The sequence below is a fragment of the Cimex lectularius genome, unplaced genomic scaffold (assembly GCF_000648675.2).
Source record: "Cimex lectularius strain Harlan isolate CLEC.00 unplaced genomic scaffold, Clec_2.1 scaffold177, whole genome shotgun sequence".
In the NCBI taxonomy this organism is placed as follows: Eukaryota; Metazoa; Arthropoda; class Insecta; order Hemiptera; family Cimicidae; genus Cimex; species Cimex lectularius.
In genome coordinates, this window is record NW_019392787.1 from 399,314 (window position 1) to 413,438 (window position 14,125).

General features: G+C 35.3%; 1 protein-coding gene across 2 annotated transcripts; it reads right to left on the minus strand.

Annotated features, from left to right (window-relative positions):
* Positions 1–6,616: 6,616 nt before the first annotated feature.
* Positions 6,617–13,530, minus strand: LOC106660945 (toll-like receptor 4). 2 transcript variants are annotated; one of them, XM_014384021.2, is made up of 2 exons: positions 13,354–13,530; positions 6,617–9,301 (listed from the first exon to the last, which is right to left on the minus strand). In XM_014384021.2, exon 2 carries the CDS (start codon positions 9,283–9,285, stop codon positions 6,790–6,792), a length of 2,496 nt encoding a protein of 831 aa, XP_014239507.1. In that variant the 5' UTR covers positions 9,286–9,301; positions 13,354–13,530; the 3' UTR covers positions 6,617–6,789. The 2 variants fall into 2 exon arrangements, with proteins under 2 accessions (XP_014239507.1, XP_014239508.1); XM_014384022.2 differs by lacking the exon at positions 13,354–13,530 and adding an exon at positions 12,330–12,406.
* Positions 13,531–14,125: the final 595 nt, after the last annotated feature.

The window sequence follows — 14,125 nt, forward strand, 5'->3', positions numbered from 1 at the left end:
GCGTGTCGTGTTGAGAGTGCCAGTGCGATATTTCTGTTTTATGTTTATAAACGGAAGACAAACCTTTGAGTGAGTAGAAATACTTTTATTGAATATAAAAAATATATTTTACATTGTATAAATTCATTTTTCTACATCCTAAATGTATTTGTTAAATGTAAACAATGGTTGTAAATCCCAGGCCCTGAAGATGATCTCAATAAAGATTGAAACGTTGGCACGATAAAGAAAATGTTTTTCTGATACCTACATCACACTAGACCGCATCTCATAATTTCTGAATAATAATCCAGTATGCAGATGACATCTGTACATATGCAACAGAAAAGGATATCGAAGAGCGTCTCATCAGTTTAGCTGTGTCAAAGATATTGCAATGGCTAAGCGATCACGGCTTATCTTTGTCGAAAACAAAGTCTCTATTATTTCCCTTTCCCTTAAGAGACGGCTCAACTTGCTATCAACGGAGGAAGTTTCGGGTATCTACCTTCCGGTTGTTACCGATGTCAAATTTTTGGGAGTTAACTGAGAGAAAAAATTACAATGGACTAACCACATTTCCGTATTGCTGCTCAATGTCGAAAAACTATACAACTTCCTAAGAAGTTTGACAAACAGTAAGCGGAGAGCAGACCCTGCAGTTGCAGTTGGCGTGCGATTTTACAGGTCATCTATCAGAGCAGTCGGCATCAGAATTTGGCTCAATTTTCTATGCTGATGCATTAAACACCCAGTTTAAGCCGCTGGCCTCATTATAATAAGTGCATTAGAAGGATTTTAGTGTGCTTGGTGATCACTCCTATCGCCTAATTGTTATCATTAGTAGGCGAATGTCCAATGAAATTTCGAAGAGAAAAACTTGCATTGGGTAGACTAATAAAACTCAGCGCTTCTGACAGCCCATCGTTCCGGAAATTGTAACTATTCAATTCGTCCCGTAACTATTCAACTCAACTATCCTCACAGCGCACTACTGGAAAAAGAAATTTACTCCTCTTATAGTAGATTCCTTTTTAACTATACACCCTTTCGAAAGAGAGATTAATAAATCCCGGTGAGCCCAATTTTTTTGCTTGAATACGCAGCTAAAGCCTAAAGGGTGAAGTGTCACTTTCTTCGAAATTATTCGGGCTCAGCTCCATCAATTTCACAAAAAGAATTTAGAGCAGATATTTGTGAGAAATTTCCCGAACATTACTTTATTTATATGGACGATTCTCTGCTGGACGGTAAAACCGGTAAGTATGCACACTCTCTGTCGTTGACGCTAATTGGTTTATTTTTGTTTAAAGTTACATACACATTACCACTTTGGAGAAGGGGTTAGGTATTCTGAACAAGAAACAACTCTTACAAGTACTACAAGAAAATATTTACTCAATACAATATTTGTAATTGTAAATATCAAATTTAAAAAATTCCCTTTTAATTCATATTTTTTACTCAGCAGCGATGAAGAACTAAGTCTTCACTTAGACTTACGATTTATTAAACAAAGATTTTTACCAGGGGGACGACGCCCGGCCCCCTTTTAGAACTGATTTATAAAGTTTTCATTTGACCGAAGTGTATTGTATACACACTTCGCTTTTCATCTCGGCTCATTTATATTCTAAAGAATGAACCGATACCATAGAAAAGGGGAAAATCACAAATAGAAACTGCGACCTTTTAAATTTTACTCGGTTAACGAGTCTGTCCCTGCGCCAGTGAGCAATAGGTAAACAAACGTGGGGGGCTTTATTTTTAATTTTAATATTATTGCTCCCGATAATATATTGAATAAATTTCTATGGAATTGGAGAACTATAACTTTTCGGAACAATCTCGATTATTGTGTTAACATAAAACATGCGCCAATTCAAAAAATAAGTGCTAAAGTGTAAATTTCGCTTTCTTAATATANATATATATATTCGTTGGAAGGTGCGATCTGCTGGAACGTCTAGATGAAGAAAACACGCTTCGTATTCTCTCCTTGCATAGCGGTAGCATTACCGTTGCAGTAAATGAAATGCATATCAGCAAGATGTGCGTTAGGAAACAAGGACATAATTTAAATCATCAACCTGGGGTAGTTGTCAGCTGATAACATAAAGTAAACTGATTGAATTGAAAATTAAAGAACTGACACGAGACTCAAGAGCTGACGAATTTCCTGGAAAAATTGAATCCTTCATCGACACTAGTTTTTTCAACAAAATGCAAAATTTTTAGGCCTTCCAGAAGCGCAATCCAAAAAGGTAGGTATACTACTAGAACCTAATTGAATGGAGAACTTTTGAGGGAATTTGCAAAGCTCCAAGAGTTTGTAGTTATTAACAGTTACCAAGCCAACATTTCAAAAAAAATCCAAATTTCAATATTTTTGTATTTTCTGAATTTTTCGTGCAGATTCTTTTTCATTAATTCTACAATGTAAATAGGTTTCCTTACAGCAAATTTAACGTTCTTTCAGGTGGCACAAGCCAGATTTTTCTACAGTCAGTAATTCTGAAGTTTATAAGCAATTTAGTCGAAAAATTAAAAACACCCCAAACCTGAAATTACTTCTTTACCGTTGAGATTTGGACAGGGATTTATAGGAGGTTTTTTGTTGCATATGGTGAGTAGAAACACCTCCTGAAATTTTCAACACTTATCGCCTTTTTTAAAATTAAATTACTGTCATTTGAGCATTTCGATCTGGTTACTGACACGTTGCTTTTATATGGATACTACATCGATGCTAGTCTCGCTTGTGCCAACCACAGAATAGACACAAAATATACAATTCATATACATACATCACTCACCCTATACAAACATAGAAATCTGGTTACATTCAGCCCCCAGAGCACACGATATTTCTTGAAGTGTGGTCAAGCCTACTTAATTCTCGTTAATAACTTTTACTCCCCAGACTTCACCCAGAGTACTCTTATTCTTCGGGGCCGGGTAAAACAACCTCTTTCTTTCTCACTAATAATTTATTATCATTTCAATAAATTAACATAAACATGACACACAAACAACGATTACACCATATACATTTAAAAATTCCATTAGCTCTGAGAAAAGGAAAGATATGTGCCCCAAGACGATGCATAGGTCGGACGATATATTAAAATATTACCTATAAAAGTTAAACTTTCTACAATTTAAACAAGTTGAATGTTATAATTCAATTTTTACCACGAATAATATTGAACAACAATAAACACCAAAACAAAATACAACAATAACGTCCGCCAAATAGGCAGTAAAGCTTCCTCATATTTTGTGCAAACGTTAATCCGATTGGAATAAAATTCATACAGGAACATCTAGAAAGGAACGCGCATAATCCCTGAAAATCGCATAAGAATTCGTATAAGGCGATCGTACGTTTTTTCATGCGCAAGCGATTCCGTTTATACGATTGGGATGAAATTCAAGGAAACCATCTAGAAACTAACCCGCACAATCTCTGAAAATTTGCTAAAAATTGGTGATTTTGGGGTTTTGCCGGTTAGAAGGAATTGACCTCAGACAGACAGACATGGAACCGAATGTGTACAGAAAGGACTTAACAAAAAATGCAAGTGGAAATTTTAATTTTGGAATTCAAAAGGTTTTTTGACAACCCTCATAATACAATGCTTCCCTACCTTCAGTCGTTTGGAAGCAAAATTTAATTTAATTTTAAAAAACAAAAATTAGACTGGAAAGGTTACCTATTAGTATAATTCCAAAATAGGTACATTCCATCACATTTCACTATCATTATCTTTACTCTATAGGAGTTCTCTTAGCCACCGCCTCTTTAGTCTAAGTGGAAGGTTTGAAGGGATTCGGCGGGATGAGAGCTGTTGGATGAGTGGGTTAATGTTGATTGGGAATGATTTGTACAACTTGGATATGTAGGATAGTGTCTCGTACGGAAGGTAAATTAAGGACTTTGTGGATGGTTTCATGCGATTAGTAGAAGGGGGCATTTAGGTGAGCTCAACATTTTCAACCGTTATTTTATTCATAAATAACGGGCACCTACGCGGTCGCATTTTGGCCATTCTTGAAAAACTAATCGCAGTACGGTTTTTCCATTTTCTACCTTAAGTCTTCTTAAAAAACTAATAATTGCGCTACGAGCAGTTTAGACCAAATAATTTAAACAAAAATGTATTTGTTTTAGAATTGTATAATCGTAACTTATTGAGGTGTAATGTACCTAATTGAAACTATTCATTACATCAGCACATATGCTGTTTATCATAATATGTTGGTAGGCCGACAACGCATAAGCAATTGTTCGAATGTAGACGATTAGAGTTCTTATACGATGTTTTTTAGTGGAAATTGAATCTTAAATTGACCCCAGACTAAACTATGAGAGACAGGTTTGCTTGGCATTCCGCCCTTGGAGCTCACCCTATTTAGGTATGCCGGGACTTTAGGTCACTAAGGGAAAAAAATCACCTCCACTCCTGAGTGTAATAATGCGAGATTTGCTCGGGATTCGATTTCCATTGTTTCCCCACCCCTCGTGACGCCCGGGGGGCTTTTACCAGGAGGACCCTTTGAAGGCGAGGCCAATAGGGAAAAGAAAGAATGAAGTAGCACAACAACTTGTTTCCAATTGTATTCAAACACTTCAGGGCTAATCGGTTTTAACAATAATAGATCCAATTAAAATAATGCTGTTAATTTTTCTAATGACCCATAAAACTCTGAAATTTTAATTTTTTTCGCTTTTTCTTCCTAAATGATAATAATGTACTAAATTATATATTAAAAGAATGTTTGTCTATAAAAGGCTGAAATCAAAAGTCTACTTATCGGCTAACGCCTAGTCGTAGAATACGTCAGCACTGTTTGGGTACACGATTCAGACTGAGTTTAGGGGGATAGAATTCAGAAGGACAAGAAATATATACATATATATATANTATATATATATATATATATATGGGGGAGGGGGAGGAACTGTTGGTTAAAGGAAAGAGCCAAGGAGGTATAGCCTGTCACGTGGTACCTCGTTAGAGAGCCAAAAAAAATGCAGACAAAACAATTCATTAAGAGCTTAAGTTTATCATCCAGCTCATCAGTGAGTCTCCCCCATATACAACACATCCACAGTCAAAGTATGGCAGAATAAGAGAAAATACCTATTAGGAGTTTACGGGAACTAATGAGAAATAGGTCACTGGCCCGATGGGACTGATGGAGAGTGGAAAAGCAGCGGCGGGAGATGTGGGAAATATGATGCTTCAAAAAGAATGTCTGGTCAAGTACAATACCAAGGTTCTTGACAGTGAAACAGAAATCAGTCCCCAATTATCACCAACTAAGGTTAACTATTGGTAACAACAGTTTTCTGGACCTAAAAACATTGTAACCTTATCTAACCATCTATATTAGTCCCTAATTATCGCCATCAATAGTTAGCTATAATTTTCGATACCTAAACAACACCCAACACCAATAACCGTATATCTCACTACATTTAACTATCATTATTTAAAATCATTAATCATCTCTAACCCATCCCTTACTAAAAGCTTTTAATTTTATTAATTTTCTAGGTTTTATCCATAGTATAGTCCATAGTATATATATCCATAATTAAATGAAGGATTTACCATCCTTAACCATCACTAAGCATTATTATTGTAACTAACCATAACCATACATATCCACCATCTTCCGAAATATTACCCCTAATACTATTTAACCATCGATAGCTGGCACTAACCTCTTAGGCAGTTTGTTTGCCAATTTCTGGATTTTCATATGGTGATCACTAATTTATGGATATGTTGCTACATCCATCTTCTAAACATTCCTAACCGGCATCCATGCAGCAATAATTATCATTGACCTTCAATAACTTTTCTTAATCACACTTACATTTACCATATTTTGCCATACTTAATCGTCATTCACTAACATTTTATGAATATTTTCGTTTTCTTGGTTTTCACACATTGCTTACCACTTTTTGGCTATATTACAAACTTCCTGTACGACAACTGCGAAGTCATACAGAATAGATTCAGGGGCATGTTAGCCTACAAGGAAATGAGGTATTAGATCAAGTTACAAAGAGAGCGGTGGACATGGCCCCGAACTCCCGGTCACTCCAGCGGACGTCAAATATTGTAAGAAGAATATCTGAAGGAAACACTTGCAAAACCGCTGAACGACCATGACTGACCTTGGTACATAGAAAACTTACCTATTCGAGAGAGAATGTTACTGAACTACCTGCGGATAGGTCACACTCGGTTGTCCGACGTCCAATGTTTCCAACACTTCAGTGACATGGTAGGATCTCCTCTAAGGGGTCATGTCTAAGCAGTCGACTCTAGACGTGTAAGAAAACCCTAAATAAAAGGAAACATTCGAAGTATCACCGGTTATGGTCAATGACGTTTACAATGTCTTACTTAAACGTCATTTACCATTACAATCGTTAATTATCTTTTCCATACTCAAAAATAAAAGTTAGCTGAAAAGCTGATCCTGAATTTTCTATATGCACACTCAATGATCTAAAAATTTGTTTTACCCGTCAATCTTTTCCATGGCGTGACAACAAACTGATAGTTGGATTAAAGAAGAAACAATATGAAGGAATATGATATAACTTCAGTCATAAATACTTAACTTTATATTATTATAATAATCTTTACATCAGTTTTAGACTTCGAAATTCATTTTTTGTAGACTAGACATTCTGAAGGGGCTTGTAAAAGAATAATCTCTCTCAGGTACGTGAATTTTGATTTTTTATTTATTAATAAAATCACAGATATCAATGATTTAGGTTCAATTCATTGTCGGTCTGGACAGAGCGGATCTCAGTTTTTGCCAAAATATCTTCTGCTTTTTAGGATCTGGGTTCCACTGTAGATAAATGCGTGTTTTGATCAAATATCTCAGGGTGGGGGTCATGTGGCGGTCCATGATTTCACCGATTTTAATTATGATCAAGGGGTCGTTTTCCTCGTCTTTGAAGAAGATCCATTTATGTTGGGCCATCTGCATTTCCCAAAGGCACCACGTCGACCGAGCGAAGGAATCGCTGAGGACGAGTATCGTCCTCCGGGAACTTGCGAGGTTGGTCATCACGTTCTCTGTGATGACCCCGCCGACGTCGAAATCCCTGTCGAAAACGCACAAGCTGAGAAACGGCTCCTGCGACTCGAGCATTGTCACCAGTTTCACGACGAAGTTCCTGTCCTCGTGGCTGTAGGAGACGAAACCGTCGTACTTGTACTTGCCGTCCGGAGGGTTCCGCTTCTTTTTCGGAAAATAATCGTGCCCCATGGACTGCTGTAAAAGAAACGCCCAGTACCTGATATGCCACCTCAAATAATAAACCGTACAGACGATTAAAAATGTTAAAAATAATATTCCAGCCGTAATGCCCATTATGACAATCATGTTATAATCACAGTAGCCCGTCCTTAAATTGTAATTCAAGTAGTCGATAAATTCCGTCGTCGCCCACTTCCTCGGTGCAAAACACACGTTTTTTGTATCATTCAAATGCATTAGATTTATATCTACCATTGTCAACCCTACAGAATTCATGTACTTTTTAACCATACTGAGCGCGGAACACGTGCAAAAGAAGGGGTTATCCTTCAAATCGACAAACGTGAGGGATGAAAAATCTTTCAACATGCTGATAGTTACTTCGCCGATTTGGTTCGATACGAGTGAGAGCGTTTTCAAATTCTTATTATTGTAAAATAATTCAGTTTCCCATTCTAAGATATCATTGTGAGACATGTCTATTATTTCGACGCTTGTTAAGTGAGAAAACATAATTTGGTCAAATTCCACTAAATAGTTCCTTTTTAAGTTGAGATGTATCAAATTTTTTAAATTGAAAAATACATCTTTATCGGATAATTCTGTAATACCGCAAGATTCCAAATTGAGCCAAGACAGATTTACAAGACCGTCGAATACATCCTTTGTGAGGGCGTAGCTGATTATGAAATTGTTTTGGCTTAAATCTAAGTGGAGAAGGTTCGTTAAATTGGAAAAAGAAAAATTATCTATTTTATAAATGCTGCAGTTAGACAAGGATAGATCTGTGAGACTTAGTAAATTGTAAAACATGTATTTTTTAATGTAATATAAATTGTTTTTAGACAAATTGAGTACTTCCAAAGCCTCCATCTTTTCCAGTTGACGGTCGTGTATTTTAAACAGAGAAGTCGAGAAACAAGTTTCGCAAGTGTTCTCGGATAAATCTAGGTGTACTAGATTCGGAAGGAGGAAACCTTCTATTATACTAATGAAACGGTTTTTGGATAAGTTCAATTTTTTCAAATTGGGGACGATTTCCTCGGTCAGAGTACCGTTTGGAAAACTGACCGCTTTGATACCCGAAAGGTCCAAATGAACTAAATTGGACATCGTGGGAAACGTACCGGGGATCATGGGATCGAAATGATTTTCACTCAAATCCAGGTATGAAATATTCATATGAGAAATCGTTTTTAAAACTGTATACGAATCTTTATGAATGAGATTCGAAGCTAAGCACAGGCTTGATAAATTTGGAGTCGTTTCGTTGATGCCGATCATGAGATCGTTAATGGCAGTTGTGTTCAAGTCGTTGTTTCCTAAATCTAAAACGGTGAGGCCGTATAAGGGAGAAAACGCTCTCGGATCTACATAGACCAAGCTGCAAAACCTAAGAGATAAAATTTTCAATACGCCATTTCTTAAATGTTCGAAATCCGTGGCATTAATAGAATAGAGGAAATTTTCTGAAATATCTAGCATTTCTAACTTCGGAAGAATCGCCGGTCTCGTGCTGTACAAGAATTGTTTTAAGTCTTTCATATTGTTTGTATATGAGAGAGCTTTTAGGCTGACAAGACCTTCGAAAACTCCATCACTGAGCTCTTTCAGGTTGCAGTTGTTTTTTATCGTCAGGTTTTTCAGTTTGGACATGTTTCGAAAAACGCCGGCCTCTATTGTTCTGAGTTCGGTGTTGACCTCGAGGCTCAGGCTCGTTATTTGATCCCAGTGGTCGAAATCACCTCTGGATAACTTTGTTATTTTCGTTGACCTCATCGAGACCTGGTTGCAGGACGAGTCCAACTCCTTCGGTACATCGATGCACGATTCCCCGTAGTAATGGTATCTGCTCGGCGGAAAGAAGATCACCTTACACCCAGTGGTCATATCCTTAGATAGCATTTGGAATTCTCCTAGGAAAGGCTTAGCCGGTTGACTTCCAGGAAGTTCGAAACAAATACAAGAGTGCAGGAATCCCCAAAGAAACAGGGTAATCAACATGTTCGATCATCCTCAGCTGAAACAAATGCAAGAATACACGATAAAAAAACGACTCGATATCAGTCATATAAATTATAAAATAAACCAATAAATAATGGTTTTAAATACATATTTTATATTTAACTCTAATAGAAGTTTAATAAGTTAGTCTGTAAACTCTTGACAGGATAAATCCCCATCATAACTTTGTTCTAAACCAATTAAAATTTTGAGCAAGAGAATTTATTCATGGCTGTCTGAAAAAATTAAACATTATTCAACTGTCTGTTGGCTATATTATAACGCCAAGGTGGCAATGGCTATTTCCTCTCGGCCTGAAGCATCGACAGGACAAACAAACGACTGGGAGATATTGAACTGGCGAGAATACAAATGTCTGGCAACGTCTCTCAACGTTTCCAACTTATTCTAAATAAGAGAAACTCAATACATCTATGGTAAACGTTAAACATCAATAAAGTTAACCCACAAAAAATACAGCAGAAAGTCTTGGACAAACATAAAGCACTTTTGATTAACTTTCTTTACAAAACGTTAATGTGTGTTTATCAGTTTTATCTCTAATAGTACCTGTTGAATGAATCTGTTATTGAATGGCAACAGGGAGAGAAACAATGTTTTATTCTTACCTGAATTTTGGAAAAATTATTAATGAAAATTTCAAAATATCCTCATCAACTGGAGAACAAAGAGAGCAAAAGATAGAAAGTCTTTAAAAGGAATAGAGCGTATAAAAGAGGAAAGAAGAGGATAAAGGTTTAAATAAAAAATAGAGAGGGAGAGAGAGAGAAGAAAGGAGAAAATAATAAAGAGAAGAGGAAAAAAATTGAAGTGAGCGACAGAGAAAGAGTGAAACGGAAGAGTGAGGAGGAAAAGCAAAAATGCATTTGATACCAATTAAAGAAAGGAGAGAGAGAGATGGAGGGGGAGAGGGAGAGAGAGAGAGAGAGAGAGAGAGAGAGAACGAGGGAGAGTGAGCGATGAAAAAGAAAGAATATAAAATCAAAAAAGAGCAAAATAGAGTAAGCAAGAGAGAATTAAAGGAGAGAGAGAGAGAGAGAACGAGGGAGAGTGAGCGATGAAAAAGAAAGAATATAAAATCAAAAAAGAGCAAAATAGAGTAAGCAAGAGAGAATTAAAGGTACATAAATATATACATAAAGAGAGAGAGAGAGAGAAAGAGAGAAGAAAGAAAAGAAAAAGAAAGAAGAATGAGCCAGATATTAGGGTGAGAGAGAGAGAAAAAAAGAGGGAAAACGAGAAAGCAATGTATATCCAGGTAAAGAAAAGAGAGTGAAATCATAGTAAGCAAGGGACAGAAAGACCAAGAAAGAGAAGGAAAAAAGAAAATAGAAAGGATAAAATGAGTGAGAGAAAAATAATAAGAGTGAGAGTGGAAGAGAGAAAGAGAGAGAAAAAACTCGTATAACCAGATAAAAGAATTATATAGAGAGAATGAGGAATAGAGAGTGATAAAAAAAGAGAAGAAAACCAAAAAAAGTGAAAATCAGAATAAGGAAGGTAAAGAAACAATGTTTTTTTATTCTAACCTGACTTTTGGAAAAATTATTAATGACAAATTCAAAATCCTCATCAATTGGAGAACTAAAGGAGCAAGAGATATAAAGACTTTAAAAGTGATAGAGGATGAAATAAAAAATAGAGATGGTGAGAGAGAGAGAGAAGAAAGGTGAAAATAATAAAGAAAAAAGGAATACAATTGAAGTGAGAGAGAGAGAAAGAGAGAGAAACGAAAGAGTGAGGAGGGAAAGAAAGAATGCATTTTATACCAATTAAGGAGAATAGAGAATAAGAGAACGTGGGATTGTGAGTGATGAAAAAAAGAAAGAGTAAAGAATCAAAAAAAAATAAAAATAGAGGTAGACAGAGAGGGAAGAAAGAAAAGAAAAGAAAGACTAATCAGCGAGATATTAAAGTGAGAGACTGGGTGAGAGGGAAAATGAGAAAGCAATGTATATCCAGGTAAAGAAAAGAGAATGAAATCATAGTAAAGACCAAGAAAGATAAAGAAAAAAGAAAGGAGAAATGATAAAATGAGCGAGAGGAAAAGAATAAGAGTAAGGGGGAAAGAGAGGGAGAAAAAAGCAACATATATACAGATAAAAAAATATAGAAAGAAAATGAGAGATAGTGAGTGATAGAAAAGAGAAGAAAACCAAAAAAAGAGAGAAATCATAATGAGCAAGAGACTGGAGATCGGAAGGAAAGGAGAAATGATAAAATGCTCGAGAGGGAAAGAATAAGAGTAAGGGGGAAAGAGAGAAAGAAAAAAAGCATCATATAACCAGATAAAAAATAGAGAGAGAAAATGAGAGATAGTGAGTGATAGAAAAGAGAAGAAAACCAAAAAAAGAGAGAAATCAGAATGAGCAAGAGACTGAAAGACAGGGAGAGAAGAGAAATCGAGAGAAAATAAGAATGAGAGAGGGTGAGTTGTCAAGATTCTAATTTAAAAAAAAAGTGTAAGTTAGAGAAGAAATCAACAGTTAGAGCTAGGGTGTGGACAGCGATAGTTGGAGAAGATCTAGAAAATAAAGAAAGAACAGAGAGTGTGCTAGAGATAGATAATGGGAACATGTTTAATCAACAATTCAGTTAAAACAAACAGGAAAATTGTCATAATTAAAAGTTAAATATTTTATGTAGATAATTTTTGTTTAAACCCACTTTACGTAATTAAATTTTAATATATATTATTCATAAAAATTAGTGCAGGAATAGCGAGAAGGAGGAAGAGGGGAACGAAACCGATTAATGGAAGCCCGTTTCTGGCCTTTTTATACAATTTAAGTCACGACAAGAAGCGGAAAACATTAAGGAAACCATTTTGAAAGAGGGGAATGAAAGGGGTAAATGAAATAGCTAAGCTTTTGATGAGTTAAGAAAGTTTCAAACCTTGGGGAAAGGAATGAGCTTTTAATCAGGGCGGAGGTCTATCCCAGGGTTTATTCATCCACTTATTCGGCACAGGGAAGATGAAAAGGGATAATAAATTACAATTAAACTTCCAAGAGTTTACTTACTTCCAATTTGCGTGACACGTTACTCCGGGTATGTTTGACTTTATGGGATCGGTCTCTGGAAAAATAACTTTGAACGAGTTCAAATAAAATATATTTTAAAGTATTTATATTAGCTTTTATATAGATTCGTCCTTCCTAAAGGGGAAAATTGGGGCAAAAATAAAGCTCCTAAATCTTTAAAAAACACAAATACTAATTTGCGAACCAGACGTATTTGACCATATGACTATAGTTATACTGCCAGATAGTGCCTTATTCCCGACCTTTGATATATAATATTTCTACAAGAGGCCTTCGTCTAAATAAGGTCTACGAGAAGAAACTCTGACTCCCTAACCACAAAAAAAATGTTAAAAATCACAATATTTAAAGTCACCTGGCAAATAAACAAACGTGGATCTTTATAATATATGGATAACTTTTTATAAATTCCAAAATAAATTCATCTTTACTTTTACTAAATTTCAAAAACAACAGAATAAAAGGTATAATGAATTAAATCCATTATATTTCATGGTCTGATTGACCAAATAACTTCTTTCAAATAATTAATCTTTTTATTAAAGGTATTGGTTGAAATGAAAATGGTATAATGAATATTATGGTAGAATTTCCTAAACACAAGAAAGGTAGAAGTTCGAAACGCTTTCCGTACAGAAATATATGCTTCACTATTTTCTTAACAACTTTTTGAAATTATTTTACGTTTGTTCTAAAAGAGATTTTTTTAAAGGAAACAAGTTAGGAAAATAAAATTAAAGAAAATTTTCAAAAATGTGAACTGCAGGAGAATGATTAGTAATGGGAAAAATCATTTCTAAACCTTATTTATTCAGTCGCACTAAAAAATTGCATTTGTGTTCAAATTAAAAATATAAACAAAACCAGTTTTGAGCATTGTGTTATTACCTCTTTTGTGATGTTCTTGATAAAATATTAGTCTTTTATTGATTATTATAACTATAAGGTATTACAAAATAATTTTCAGAATAAATTAAAAATATATATAAATAGAAATCCTTACCTTCTGAAATAATAAATAAACTCGGCTTCACTGACGGCTTTCCATCTGCGTTCTTCACACGACCACAAGTTTGAAACTAACGTTTTCATGTTCGGAGCCATGCGAAAGTTGGAGTGGGTAGGCGTTACTCACGTCGGTTAATTTCATGACTAAGAACCTTCTTCGTTAGCAAGTCATAAAATATTTACCATAGATGTTTACGTTTATTTACATGCGACAAGAACGATGAACTTTATTTAAAAATTTAAACGTTGTCAGCGGTTCAGTCAATTGTGACCCAATTAACCATATAAAACCATATATATGTGAACCATGTAAATCCAATGAACAACGTCAACATTAGACGTTCTTCTAAAATTGTTCGTACTTCTAGCCTTCTGTTATAAATTTTCCGGGGTAGAAAAACAAATCTAGTTTTTTCATTTTGACACCCCGTTTCACCTTGACTATTTATTAAAATGAATTTAACAGCTACAGCATTATAACAATAAAAATTTATAATTTTAACGTTGAATAATGAACAGTCATTGCGGCAAGAGAACCTTCATCAGGAATGACGGATAAATGGAAAGGAACTCAACCGGCACTTTTGTAGACATAGGTGGCGTCGCCGACAGGAGACAGACGGGCACCCTAAAGCAATTACAAATTGGATCAATAAATCTCCTTCATGGAAATGCTCTTTTTTTTTAATCACCACCGAAAACCACCTCACTTGTCAGTAAATATGTTACGATTGTATATTTTTATTTTTGAATTCGGTGAAAAATTT

Excerpts from the sequence above, each read along its gene's own strand:
- LOC106660945 (XM_014384021.2), bottom strand. The coding sequence starts at position 9,285 with ATGTTGATTACCCTGTTTCTTTGGGGATTCCTGCACTCTTGTATTTGT.